This window comes from Dendropsophus ebraccatus, chromosome 12 (genome assembly GCF_027789765.1).
Source record: "Dendropsophus ebraccatus isolate aDenEbr1 chromosome 12, aDenEbr1.pat, whole genome shotgun sequence".
In the NCBI taxonomy this organism is placed as follows: domain Eukaryota; kingdom Metazoa; phylum Chordata; class Amphibia; order Anura; family Hylidae; genus Dendropsophus; species Dendropsophus ebraccatus.
This window is the reverse complement of record NC_091465.1, coordinates 17,588,623-17,603,548: the sequence shown is the minus strand read 5'-3', so window position 1 is coordinate 17,603,548 and position 14,926 is coordinate 17,588,623. Positions and strand designations below refer to the sequence as shown.

Below are 14,926 nucleotides of genomic sequence, written 5' to 3'. Positions count from 1 at the left end.
CAGTATATGGTTAGGTGTATATAGAAAGTACATATGGTTTGGTGTTTGTGTTCCGCAGGTAGAGTTGTGGTGAGTTGCGCTATGCTGTAACTTTCTCACAGTGGAAAGAACCGTGTGACAAACAGACTGAACTGGTCTGTGATAATTTCCGCGCCCCCATAGACATATATATCATGTATGGTGAGAGCAGAGGAAGCAGCACCAGAGAGGAACCCTGAGCCTGGACTGATGATTGTGGCGGCCGCTGTCTATGTCCTGCTGACTCTGAGCAACGTGAAGGGTAAGGACACTATAGAAAACACCAAGTATAGACATAAGGTTACCTGCAGTCCTATGTAACATCACAGAATTAACACACAGTGAGAATTGTGATAGATGCTCCCTGCAGTCCTATGTAAGACCACAGATAACACAGGGATAAGTCTCTGAGTACAGATAACGTAGTAGATGATACCTGCAGTCCTATGTAACAGCACAGATAACACAGGGATAAGTCTCTAAGTACAGATAACGTAGTAGATGATACCTGCAGTCCTATGTAACAGCACAGATAAAACACAGTAATAACTATGTGTACAGATAATGTAGTAGATGTGACCTGCAGTCCTATGTAACACCACAGATAACACAGTGATAACTGTTAGTACAGATGATGTAGTAGATGTTACCTGTAGTCCTATGTAACATCACAGATAAAAACACAGTGATATCTCTGAGTACAGATAATGTAGTAGGTGTGACCTGCAGTCCTATGTATCATCACAGATAACACAGTGATATCTCTCTCTGAGTACAGATAATGTAGTAGAAGTTACCTGCAGTCCTATGTAACACCACAGATAACACAGTGATAACTCTGAGTACAGGTTATGTAGTAGAAGTTACCTGCAGTCCTATGTAACACCACAGATAACACAGTGATAACTCTGAGTACAGGTTATGTAGTAGAAGTTACCTGCAGTCCTATGTAACACCACAGATAACACAGTGATATCTCTCTCTGAGTACAGATAATGTAGTGTCTATGTACATTCGTAGATAACACACAGTGATATCTGAGTACATATAATGTAGTAGATGGTCACTGCAGTCCTATGTAACACCAGAGATAACACAGTAATATCTCTGAGTACAGATAATGCAGTAGATGCAGTCCCATGTAACAGCACAGATAACACACAGTCGTAACTGTGTGTACAGATAATGTAGTAGAAGTTACCTGCAGTCTTATGTATCATGAAAGATAACACAATGATATCTCTCTCTGAGTACAGATAATGTAGTAGAAGTTACCTGCAGTCCTATGTAACACCACAGATAACACAGTGATAACTCTGAGTACAGGTTATGTAGTAGAAGTTACCTGCAGTCCTATGTAACACAGATAACACAGTGATATCTCTGAGTACAGATAATGTAGTAGAAGTTACCTGCAGTCCTGTGTAACTCAACAGATAACACAGTGATATCTCTGAGTACAGATAATGTAGTAGAAGTTACCTGCAGTCCTGTGTAACTCAACAGATAACACAGTGATATCTCTGAGTACAGATAATATAGTTGAATTTACCTGCAGTCCTATGTAACACCACAGATAACACACAATCATAGTAATTATTACATGTTATGTCACATAGTCTGTACGGTTCCACAGATGCAAATACTGAGCTCATCTGTCTGGGACAGAATCCACCTAAATATAGCAGAGCCGGGTTAGACTTCCTGCACTGCTTCTCTACTGTCATTTTCACATTCTGATAGATCTAGTAGATCATCTGTCACCAATAATCTCTAATCACCCCCTGATATCACCAGGGTGATGATAATAATAATAATTATTATTATTCTTTTATTTGCATTCCGCCAACTTTTTCCTTTGCACTTTACATAGTTTTGCCAATTTTGGTCCCTGTCCCCATTAGGGCTCATAAACTAAATTCACCTAGGGTACATGTATGTTTTGGGTTTGGGAGGAAACTGGAGTACCTGAAGGAAACCCAGGCAAATGTTTCTCTTTGTGGGATATTAACCCAGGACTCCTGAGCTACAAGGCTATCGTGCTAACCAGGAGTATTATCCCCTCCGGTATCATCATGATTATTATCAGGATGGAGGGTATACATATATACAGTCATCACCTTCCTCCGACCCCCCGGTATCATCAGGAGTATTATGAGGATTGAGGGTATACATTATATACAGTCAACCCTCATTCCCCCACCACCCCCAATTTCATTAGGAGTATTATCAGGATGGAGGGTATACATTACATACAGTCATAACCTAACGCTGTTCACACGTGTTATTGTATTCATTACACGACCTTTACCCCCAACCCACCTCAGAAAATATAAATCATGAACAGATTTACATCCAGGGTCTGAAAACTCAATCCTGATCCAACACCTCTCGCAGCTGAGGTTCTGTGACAGTTGTGTCCAGTCTTTAGCTAAACAGCGTTGACTCTAAATGGAAGCATTTTACTCAGCTTCTCTCCACTGTCATTGATGTCACTGGTTCCCAGCTCTTCTGTACTATCAGTGATGTCACTGGTTCCCAGCTCTTCTGTTCTATCAGTGATGTCACTGGTTCCCATTTTCTCTCCACTATCAGTGATGTCACTATGTGGTGTCCCACCACGGGTGTTCTTTATTTCTAAGGTTTCACCACTAGATGTCAGTATTATTTATTTCTATGCAAGCACAACTGAAGATTTTCATGGGTTAATGTTTTATATGTACCATGTGTTCAATGCTAGCCTATGGGAGGTGCTCTTTCTCAGCCTATTATCTTTCTCCTTTCTCTTGCACACACTCATTTCCACCACTCACAGGGTAGATTACTTAGCCCCTGTAGGAAGTTGTTACTTGGTGGGGGAGGTGTAGCTTTAGACTTATCCAGATTCTCGTGGGAGACAGACACACAGAGCAACCGTCCCTGCTGTAGCCAAGCCAGGGCCTGGCTTATGCCAGGACCCATGTTCAGGACAAGAAGGAGTTGAGTCTGAGACCCCAAAGTGTACAGATAAAGCTAGAGACAACAGTTCGTTTACTACTCATCCTATATTTACTATACAGTACTAAACACTAAAAAGGGAGAAGAGTCTAGGAACATCCTAGCCCACGCCGTGAACCAGTCTAAAAAGTGCAGGGCAGTATCCTGAGACACAAGAAAAACTAGCCTGGATAGGACAAAGCTACCAAAGAGGTCTATGTATCCTATCTCGCAGTGCAGGTAACTAGGACACCCCTGGGAGCTTAGCTTCACCCAGATAACCATGACTGGAGCTTGTATCACCCTATTAAGATGGGTCACTCGACACTGTAGGGCAGAAGGTGTTCAGACCAAAGTCTATACACGGGTGCAAGTAACTTCTCACTCTACAAATAATCTCTTTAGTTTCGGCAGAGTACATTGCTACATTGGATTAGGATTACCTCAACAAACTCTTCAGTACATTGCTACATTGGATTAGGATTACCTCAACAAATTCTTCTCCTCTACTCTACTTTCAACTCTTCAAGCACCGCTGCAACTACCTCTCTACTCTACTTCTTCAAGCACCTCCGCAAGCACAACCAAGTTAAGCACCAAAAATTTATGCAAAGATTTATCTATTCTGCCAAAGTGTATTGTACTACTAAGAGAATGCACAGTAAGGCTGTTATATTTTTATATCACTGGGTCTCAGTTATCCTTTCCTCCATACCAGCACCCATACACACTAACCGCACACCTTGGGTTATTTTTCCCTTTTCTTTGGGTGGCGGTACCGATAGTCCGGTTGGGTCAGTTGTCACTCAGGACTACCGTGACAAGAGCCCAAGGGACCCATCACAGCCTGACAGGTCACCGACCATTTGGGGATTACAGCCAGCCACAACACAAAGCAGGTACTACCATAACACCTGTGTGCTGGACTAGCACTGGCGTCACAACAATACTATCTCTGGCCGAGATGTTCAACAAAACCGACCAACCACCACAGAAGTGGCGTCACCAGTTACATCTTAGTACGTCAATGGTCGAGCACCACAACTGGTTCCCAGCTCCTCTGTACTGTCAGTGATGTCTATGGTTCCCATCTTCTCTCCACTATTAGTAAGGTCACTAGTTTCAATCTTCTCTCTACTGTCAGTGATGTCACTGGTCCCCATACAGTTGCCCCCATCTTTTCTGTCCTGTTAATGATATCATTTCCATCTCTCTGTGCTGCCAGTGACACCACTGGTTCCTGGCCCCTCCACCAATATGGGGTTCCTATAATCATGGGGTTCCTATAATGGTGGGCTTCCTATAATGGTGGGCTTCCTATAATGATGGGCTTCCTATAATGGTGGGCTTCCTATAATGGTGGGCTTCCTATAATGATGGGCTTCCTATAATGAATGTACTTCTGTTTGATGAGATGTGAGCAGGGTGTTGATGTGCAGCACATCCTGTATGTACAGTGTGGGGGGATTCATGACCACAATGTTTCTTGCAGCGGAATCTCACACCTCATCTCTGTCTGTGGAGGAAGGAAAAGCCGTCACCCTGAGATGTGTGTTTCCGGGGGGCAATGGTTCCGGCATCCAGTGGTTGACACCAAAGGGCTACACCAGTTACTTTAATGGGGAGAAAGGTGAGTACAGAAACCCACGATCACTTCTGTGTGGGGTCCTCATACATACACATACAGGAGGCCGACATTTCTTTCCCCTGTCTGAGAAAAGAGAAAGTTGTAGCGATTTGCATGTAAAGTTTCAATTTTCACCATATAATAGTTGCAAGTCATGGAAAATTGTGGTTAACACCTTGTGATGATCATGGGAATAACACCTATATATGACCTTCTAGCTCCATGAATAGAATACCCCAACTGCAGTAAAGATTTATTTTAGTCCAGGCGATTTTAAGAAACTTTGCAATTGGGTTTATTAGGCAAATATACTATTATCTGCATTCAGAAAGACTTTCCCCAGCCCCCCCCCCCCCCCCCCATCTCTTTTCTATTCAACGCTGATTATCAGGAAATTATGTCTTGTTGCATTAGACATGCCCGTGTCTGTTCTATGGAGAGGGGAGGGGGGGAAAGGAGGGAGGGAGATTAGTCGGCAGCAGAGAGCAGAGAACAAAGGATTACACAGTGGACCTGTGTGAAAGCCTCTATTCAGAGGTCAGCGAGGTCAGTGCTGACTTCAGAGGAGATAGCCCAGTGATGTAGCTGTAAATTAACTCTTTGTTTTCCTATTTTGGTGCCTCATCTTCTTCCACCTCTCCCCTCTCCATAAGAGAACCATGAAGACAGGGGGGAAGAGCTTCAAACTGCTTTTTCATGATAAAAATGCATTTTTCGGCTAATAAACCCAATTACAAAGTTTCTTAAAATCGCCTGTACTATTGATTTCTGCAAAAAAAAAAAAAAAAAAAAAAAAATATATATATATATATATATATATACTAAACGACAGGTACACTCTAAGGCTCAGATCCCCCATTCACTCCTCTATCCCTGTTATTATTGGGTTTCTTGCTTTTACAGTTCTAAAGGACAGAAGATACGAGTTAGTACAGTCCTCCAGGAATAAGCTGATAATCCGTCTGTCCAATGTTACGGAGGCAGATGAAGGGGTGTACTCCTGCCTGTACTACAGCTCCCCCGTGCAGAGTAAAAGGATCCGTCTCACCGTCTTGGGTAAGTGACATTCATACTGATACCAGATGACATGAATTTCCCTCCTTGCAGTCAATGAGGTCGTAGGTCACTTGTGACACCGACTTTCAAAACATTAAACTTCTTCAAACTTTCTTAAAAAAAAAAGTTCTGCAAACAAAACCACAAAGAAAGATTAGGAGAGACGGCCGCTCACTGCAACAGATCATGTGTCCCCAGGGCCGCCATCAGGAATTTCGGGGCCCCATACAACCAAAGTGTCTGGGCCCCCCACATTAATAAAAAAAAAAAAAAAAAATTGTGTGTTTGCCCCACGCCTTGCTGGGAGGTATAATTTGGTTCAGATCAATTCTAGAGAACTGGCTCATATTCCCCATTTTCCCCAGTGGCTTAAAATGTAACCTCTGTTATACAGTTATAGAATTGTAGAAATTAAATGTGAACAAGGTGCAATTCAAATAGACACTTACTTGTATAGCTGCCTCTTGTGCTCTGTATGCAGTGCATTATATTCACCCCTGCAACGTACAATTTATAGCGTGTCTACAAGCCCAGCGGGGCTCATTATGATGGAGACTAAAACTTATACAAGAGTGGGGTAGGGGTTCCCCTGTATTCAGAATGCTGTTGAGTACTAGGCAATGCCCCGTTTGGGGTTATTGAATTTCGAGGGTCTGGGGGGGGCTGTTTGATTTGTATATGTTCACCAATATCCCCCCCCCCCCGGTATGCTCACTAACATAGAATATGTTGATAAGGCTAATATAATGAGGCTGTTCCATGTTAGTGAGCATATACAAATCACCCCCCCCCCCAGGCAGACTAGTTTAGCTCACCCAAGCCAGTGATGGCGAATACATGGCGGTGAGAACGCTTTCTAGGAGATCCTGTTTGTGCAGCAGAGGTGTCTTTATCCTGCTCTGCAAAAACCTTTGAAATTCAATAATCCCAGATGGGGCATTGCCTAGCACTCAACAGCATTCTGAATACAGGGGAACCCCTACCCCACTCTTGTATAAGTTTTAGTCTCCATCATAATGAGCCCCGCTGGGCTTGTAGACACGCTATAAATTGTACGTTGCAAGGGTGAATATAATGCACTGCATACAGAGCACAAGAGGCAGCTATACAAGTAAGTGTCTATTTGAATTGCACCTTGTTCACATTTAATTTCTACAATTTTATAACTGTATAACAGAGGTTACATTTTAAGCCACTGGGGAAAATGGGGTATATGTGCCAGTTCTCTAGAATTGATCTCACACACAGACACCAGCACACATGTATACAGACACCAGCACACATGTATACAGACATACAGACACCAGCACACATGTATACACACATACAGACACCAGCACACCAGGGCACGATGAAGTTTGAACTTCTGCAACCTGGAGAAATCACCTGATATCACCTGCAGTCCTATGTAACACCACATAACACAGTGGTATCTCTGAGTACAGATAATGTAGTAGATTTCACCTGCAGTCCTATGTAACAGCACAGATAACACAGTGATACCTCTGAGTATAGATCATGTAGTAGATGTCACCTGCAGTCCTATGTAACAGCACAGATAACACAGTGATATCCCTCTGAGTACAGATAATGTAGATGTCACCTGCAGTCCTATGTAACACCACAGATAACACAGTGATATCTCTGAGTACAGATAATGTAGTAGTCACCTGCAGTCCTATGTAACACCACAGATAACACAGTGATATCTCTTGAGTACAGATAATGTAGTAGCTGTCACCTGCAGTCCTATGTAACACAACAGATAACACAGTGATATCTCTGAGTACAGATAATGTAGTAGCTGTCACCTCGGGGCGCCCCTACTAAATGATGTTCTACAAAATAAGAAAAGTGTCATACAGTGACTCACCGGTGACGTCTTCTTTGATCTGAGGCGTCACTTTCCCTTTTCCTCTCCATCCGGCCCAGACCTCCATGATGATTCCTTCCAGATACGTTTCATCCCCTTAGAACCTGCGAGACAAACAATTTAGGCTCCGCACATTTCTAGCAACTTCCTTTCCTTTCTCCCCCCTGTAGGCTCCCATAGTAACTGCGCTGTGTGGGATGTCCCCTGTATGTAGGATCCCCTGCTGTGCCCCCTGTATGTAGGATTCCCAGCTGTGCCCCCATGAGCTAATAATGCCCCTAGAGGTGGCCCCCATGAACTAATAATGCCCCCAGAGGTACCCCCATGCACTAATAATGCCCCCAGAGATGCCCCCATGAGTTAATAATGCCCCCAGAGGTGCCCCCATATACTAATAATGCCCCCAGAGGTTCCCCCATGAGCTAATAATGCCCCCAGAGGTGCCCCCATATACTAATAATGCCCCCAGAGGTGGCCCCATATACTAATAATGCCCCCAGAGGTGCCCCCATATACTAATAATGCCCCCAGAGGTGCCCCCATATACTAATAATGCCCCCAGAGGTGCCCCCATATACTAATAATGCCCCCAAAGGTGCCCCCATATACTAATAATGCCCCCAAAGGTGCCCCCATGAACTAATAATGCCCCCAGAGGTGCCCCCATGAACTAATAATGCCCCCAGAGGTGCCCCCCATATACTAATAATGCCCCCAGAGGTTCCCCCATGAGCTAATAATGCCCCCAGAGGTGCCCCCATATACTAATAATGCCCCCAGAGGTGCCCCCATACACCAATAATGCCCCCAGAGGTGCCCCCATACACCAATAATGCCCCCAGAGGTGCCCCCATATACCAATAATGCCCCCAGAGGTGCCCCCATATACTAATAATGCCCCCAGAGGTGCCCCCATATACTAATAATGCCCCCAGAGGTGCCCCCATATACTAATAATGCCCCCAGAGGTGCCCCCATACACCAATAATGCCCCCAGAGGTGGCCCCATATACTAATAATGCCCCCAGAGGTGCCCCCATACACCAATAATGCCCCCAGAGGTGCCCCCATACACCAATAATGCCCCCAGAGGTGCCCCCATACACCAATAATGCCCCCAGAGGTGCCCCCATACACGAATAATGCCCCCAGAGGTGGCCCCATATACTAATAATGCCCCCAGAGGTGCCCCCATACACCAATAATGCCCCCAGAGGTGCCCCCATACACCAATAATGCCCCCAGAGGTGCCCCCATACACTAATAATGCCCCCAGAGGTGCCCCCGTAGACCAATAATGCCCCCAGAGGTGCCCCCATATACTAATAATGCCCCCAGAGGTGCCCCCATACACTAATAATGCCCCCAGAGGTGCCCCCATATACTAATAATGCCCCCAGAGGTGCCCCCATACACTAATAATGCCCCCAGAGGTGCCCCCATATACTAATAACGCCCCCAGAGGTGCCCCCATACACTAATAATGCCCCCAGAGGTGCCCCTAAAAAAAAACAAACATCCTACTCACCTAATCCGCGCTGTGCAGGCAGCAGCTCTTCCTCCTCTTCTTCGGGCTCCATCTTGCGAGCCGCAGGGACGGGACTTCCGGCAGACGTGATGACGTCACATCATCACGCCTGCCGGAGGGGCACATGACCACGGCCCGGCCTCCCATAGGCTGCTGGTATGAAGTGCCGGCAGCCTATGGGAGAGAATACAGGAGGAGGACGCTGACAGGTCCTTCTCCTGTATTCTGATCGCTTTGATGTTCCGCCCGCTGTGCGGGCGGAACATTAAAGCGATCTGTGCATCCCGAGAAGCTGCGTGGCCGCAGCTTCTCGGGATGCTCAAAAACAGTTGGCAAGGGGGGCCGTGCGGACCCCCCTAGCGTAGCGGTCGGGGGGCGGCGGCCGGCGGGCCCGCCGGGCCCCCCCCCCGTGTCTCTTAGGGTCCGGGCCCCATACGGCAGTACCACTTGTACTGCCCTATCGGCGGCCCTGTGTGTCCCCTGCATGGTGAAAGTGAAGATATTAGAAAGATGAAGCTGCTGATGGTGGAAAGTACCAGGGAGAATTCTCATCTGTCACAAACACTAAGGATCAGGTCACTTAAAGGGGTAATAAGGGGCTTTTATTTTAGAGGGGCTGGCTATAACCTTTCCCCTGTGGTCGGTGACCTGCTGGGCTGTGAGGGGGTCCCTTGGGTATCTACTGTGTAGGTGCTGGAACAATAATCACTGAGTCCTGATTCTGTAGTATGCCCTCGGATGATGTTGTAGCGGTGGGATGGCTGGTCACTTGCTGGATGGAAGTGGGACGCCACTACTGTGGTGGATGGCTGAGATACAGCTAGACCTTAGGGTTTTGTCATGTGACGACAGTGCCTGGTGGGCACACAGGTGTGATGGCTATAACAAACAATAACCCCTTAGTTACTACAGATGTGCAAGTAAAGTTACATACAGTAGCGACATCTTGTGGCAAAACTTAGGTACTACTTCATTACCACTTAAAGTATAGACTTTTGCAAGGGTTGTAAAATACTAGTAACACCCGTGGTGGGACACCACACATTGCATGGCCCCTAAGACTTTCTATACCAGGTAGGGATCCTCAAGAAGACACATTAGTTGTTTGTGGAAGTAAAGCAGGGTGTAATTGATGGGTCTGTTGCCCCCTCCATCTTTATTGGAGAATGTTACAGCTGACTCCGCAGAACAGCAGGAATGAGGATCCAGGGAGGTTGTCAGATGTGAGACAGAGCAGCTGGCATTAACCATAGAACAGTTAGGTGAATGGAGATTGTTCATAGCAACAGAAACATAGCCATAGAAAGATGGTTTATAGCAATAGTCAACGATAGACAATGGGGGTGTTCACCAGAACTGCCTGCACCAAAAAGCTGGCTGAATTCTTCAATGCGTTTTTGACACTTTTTAGTACTTTAGTTTTTTGATCAACAAGGAGATGTTGGTTACTGAAAAGTGGTCATGGTAGATGGTGTAAACTAAGGCTGCATTTACACGAAGCGATAATTCGCCCAATCGATCGTTTAACGATTTTGAAGCAACAATTTGTTTTTACGAATAAATCGTAAGAAAAATCGTAAGAAAAATCGTAAGAAAAATCGTTTTTAAGATCGCTTAAGCCCATCTTTTACATAGGGTGAATCTTTGAAAGACTGTTTACACGAAACGATCTGCGAATTTTTAGCGAACGATGAACGACGATTTGAGAACATGTTGAAAGATCAAAATGAACAATTTTTTGCTCATCGCTTGATCGTTTGCTGTGTTTGCACGGAACGATTTTCGCTCAAATGCGATCGTTATTGTGAAAATAACGCAGCATTAGACTAGACACTAAAAAAAAAGTGCCAGATTTTTAAACAACCCCTGCCATTGTCTGGTCCAAGTTTACACTAAGAATTAGAGAGCTTTTAATTCCATCGTTTAAACAAAAGCAACAAAAGTAGCAGACAACTAAAGTACAATAATCACCAAAAGTGTAAGATTCTTCATATAACATTATCAAGTAACTTTGCAACATTTATAGCGACAGTCTCTGCTGTCAGTATAATGGGCTGTCATTCCATCCTAGCTGCACCGGCTCCACCTTCCTTAGATGTCACAAGAATCCCCGGGAAACGCCTGAAAGAGAAATATCTCCTCACCTGCTCCACATCCGGCGGCCGCCCCTGCCCCAGACTCTCCTGGCTGATTGACAACCACACAGAAGTACATGGTGAGGCCCCTGAAATCACCAGAGCCAGCCACATGGCACCAAAGATCAGCCATAGTGCCCCCAGAGTCAACCATAGTGCCCCCAGTGCTGGACCTCATCTTCAGGTATCTCACTGGTTCCTCTTATGTTCCATAGGGCATCACAATCGCAGGCTGGAGAGTGATGGGCGGTGCACAGCGGTCAGCGATCTGCGGATCAGCGCAGTGACACGTGCATCAAGCGTCACATGTGTAGTGAGGCACAGGACACTGACCCCAGGAAACCTCACAGCTGCTTACAGCTTCCATACAGAGTGTAAGTGATGGACTGGCACAGAATGTGCAGAATACTAAGGCATTCTGGGTACTGGCACTATATATCGGCAATGACATAGGCACCTGTGCCCACCTTGCCAGGTGATTTGGAAAATATCTATTGCATGTAAGATTGAACATACATAAATACACATTGCACACATATACACGTGCAGGTCTCCTGGTTCACATGAGTCCCTAAACTCCACACTGTGTCGGTCAGCGACCGCCAATCCTGCAAAGTGAGCAAAACAGGGAAGGGAGGCCCTGCAACCCCAATGTCACAGGACCAAACCCAGGGGGCTCCCGCAAAACCCAGCAGGCACCACCGGTGGAGAAAGCTGCCGCCAAGTAACAAAAGTGTGAATATGGTCTTCTTACTCACCATTGCTCCTGCAGGTAGAATGGGACGTACACATACACATTGCACACCTGCACTATACACATACACATTTATACACATTGCACACACACACATATATATATATATATATATATATATATATATATATATATATATATACATAATACACATTACATACGTACACATTGTACACATATATACATTACACACACACATACATATATATATATATACACATTGCACATCTGTCATCTGTCAGGTAAGGGGTTAAAGGGGAACTCTATTTAAAGGAGCTAAAGTAATACACTGTGTTTTATGTAGTGTAGGGCATCACAGGCCAAGTCTGATACCTATTTAAACACTGGATAATGTTATTCAGGATGAGGACACTAAATCATTCTGTTTTACACTAATGTCCTATGTGAAGTCAGGCAGAAAGGAAAGAGTTAATTCATTAGTGAATTCTATTACAATTACAATGTATGAGATGTCACAGGCTGCAGTTTCTATAATGGACACCAGGTGGCGACATGCAGTTAGCAGAATAATGTAACATATAGAGACAATTAATTACAGAACAAACAGTGGAAATCTCCAGATCTGCTCCCTGCTGTGGCTGTTACTTAGCTTATAATCACCTAATAATAATAATAATACAGGGCTAGCACAGGCTTATATCACTACTGATAGGATGAGATAACAGGCTTAGATACAGCAGCTCTGCAGACACCATAAGCTTAGATACAGTAACACACATGAAAATACAAACTCCATGGTGGGATTAGAACCTTAGACCCCAGATCTGCAAGGCAACAGTGCTAACATAAGACATAGACACAGCAGCTCAGCAAACATGATGGGCTTAGATACAGTAGACAGTACCACCCATATTAAGATGAGATACAGAGACTGACAGATGAAAGGTTTAAATACAGCAGCTCAACAGACAGTATTACACATGACAGCATTAGATACATCAGTTCAGACAGTATCACACCTGTGGTTTAGATACAGCAGCTCAGCAGACAGTATAACACATGACAGCATTAGATACATCAGTTCAGACAGTATCACACCTGTGGTTTAGATACAGCAGCTCAGCAGACAGTATAACACATGACAGCATTAGATACATCAGTTCAGACAGTATCACACCTGTGGTTTAGATACAGCAGCTCAGCAGACAGTATAACACATGACAGCATTAGATACATCAGTTCAGACAGTATCACACCTGTGGTTTAGATACAGTATCACACATGAAGTTTATATACATATCATTAGCCTGGAGATTCTCCTGCTATGATGCTATGATGTAGTGTACTGACATCTGTGCTTGTTCTATGGACAGTACCCCTGCTTAGATAGATTGGGGGGTTCCCCTGGAATACAGGCTTGGCATGCTCTGGGTGACAATGGGTTAATGTGAGCAGCTCTGCGGCCTGGCTGAAGCCCCCATCTCTTGGCTCTGGGAGTCAGGGGGGAGCTGCAGACATGTCAGCGGTCAGCGCAGGGAGCCGGGTACAGCATTAGTGATAATGGTATTGGCATCACAGTCAACTCGTACATTTATAGAGTGAAATTGCTTTCATTTTCTGCAAATGTGCTTAATCCCAGCTGGTGGGGCCCGAACCACCTGGAAACAATCAATGGCAGAACGAGAGCTGAACACCTAGCGCTCGCGCTGAACCCGGCCCGCTCCACGCCACTTAAATCAATAGCAAAAGAGCGCTTAGTGCCTGCAAAAAAACACAATGTATTTGGCATTTCAGATTGGCCACTTTATGCATTAAAAAAAATCCCCCGAGACGCAGGTTACGCTCCGTCTACGAGAAGCCACTCATAATATGGAGGTTTTATTAAAGCCGTGGCGAAGCGATCTCCCCGCCACAAAATGGAGCTACATTTTATAGTATTATCGATAATGGCGCAGCCGACAGACGGTAAACAGAGCGAACAGTAATGAGGCCCGGGCATGGCGGCCATGGCGAAAACTACAGAGTAGCCAAAGGCTGGGTTCACACTATGTTTTTGCAATCCGTTTTTTTTTTTCATCCATTTTTTCAAATTACGGATGGAAAAACTGATGTATTTGTTTTGATTCGTTTTTCCATTGACTTCCATTATAGTAAAAATTTAAAAAAAATTATCAAAATGCATCCACTTTTTTAAGGCTGGCTTCACACTACGTTTTTGCAATCTGTTTTAAAAAAAAAAAAAAAGTGATGGAAAAATGGATGCATTTCTGTGCATTAGTTTGGATCCGACTTCCATTATAAAAAAAAAAGATCAAAACACATCCGTTTTTTTTAACGTACACAAAAAGTGGCGTCAGCTACATTTTTGTGTCTATTAGGCTGGGTTTATGCTATGTTTTTTAAATGGTTTTTTTGCATCTATTTTTACAAAAAACGGATGAAAAACATGCATTTATGTGTATCCGTTTTGATCTGTTTTTCCATTGACTTCTATTATTTAAAAAAAAAAACGGATCAAAACGCATCCATTTTTTTTAAGGCTGGGTTCACACTACGTTTTTGCAAAAAAAAAAAAAAAAGAAAGGGATTTAAAAAATGGATCAAAAAAACGGATGCATTTGTGTGCATCCCTTTTGATCAGTTTTTCCACTGACTTTCATTATTAAAAAAAAAACGGATCAAAAAAGATCCTTTTTTTAATGTACTCAAAAATTTTGTGTACATTAAAAAATCGGATGCGTTTTGATCCGTTTTTTTATTAATGTAATTCTATGGAAAAACGGATCAAAGCGGATGCACATAAATGCATCCGTTTTACCATCTGTTTTTTGTAAAAACAGAAAAAAAAACGGATTGAAAAAATGTAGTATGAACTCAGCCTTAAATAAAACTGATCCCTTTTTTTTTTTATAATGGAAGTCAATAGAAAAACGGATCAAAACACATACACGCAAATGCATCCGTTTTTCCGTTTTCTGCAAAAAACGGATTCCAAAAT

At 44.0% G+C, this 14,926-nt stretch overlaps 1 protein-coding gene across 1 annotated transcript in view; it reads left to right on the top strand.

The window, feature by feature from the left end:
- The first annotated feature begins 201 nt into the window (after positions 1-201).
- CRTAM (cytotoxic and regulatory T cell molecule) overlaps positions 202-14,926 on the top strand; it is a 23,987-nt gene continuing 9,262 nt past the window's right edge. Inside the window, exons 1-5 of the mRNA XM_069947538.1 lie at positions 202-280; positions 4,487-4,624; positions 5,525-5,677; positions 11,150-11,293; positions 11,429-11,587. Coding sequence (XP_069803639.1) covers positions 229-280; positions 4,487-4,624; positions 5,525-5,677; positions 11,150-11,293; positions 11,429-11,587 — 646 coding nt within the window. The 5' untranslated portion in view covers positions 202-228. The remainder of the gene's footprint in view (positions 281-4,486; positions 4,625-5,524; positions 5,678-11,149; positions 11,294-11,428; positions 11,588-14,926) is intronic.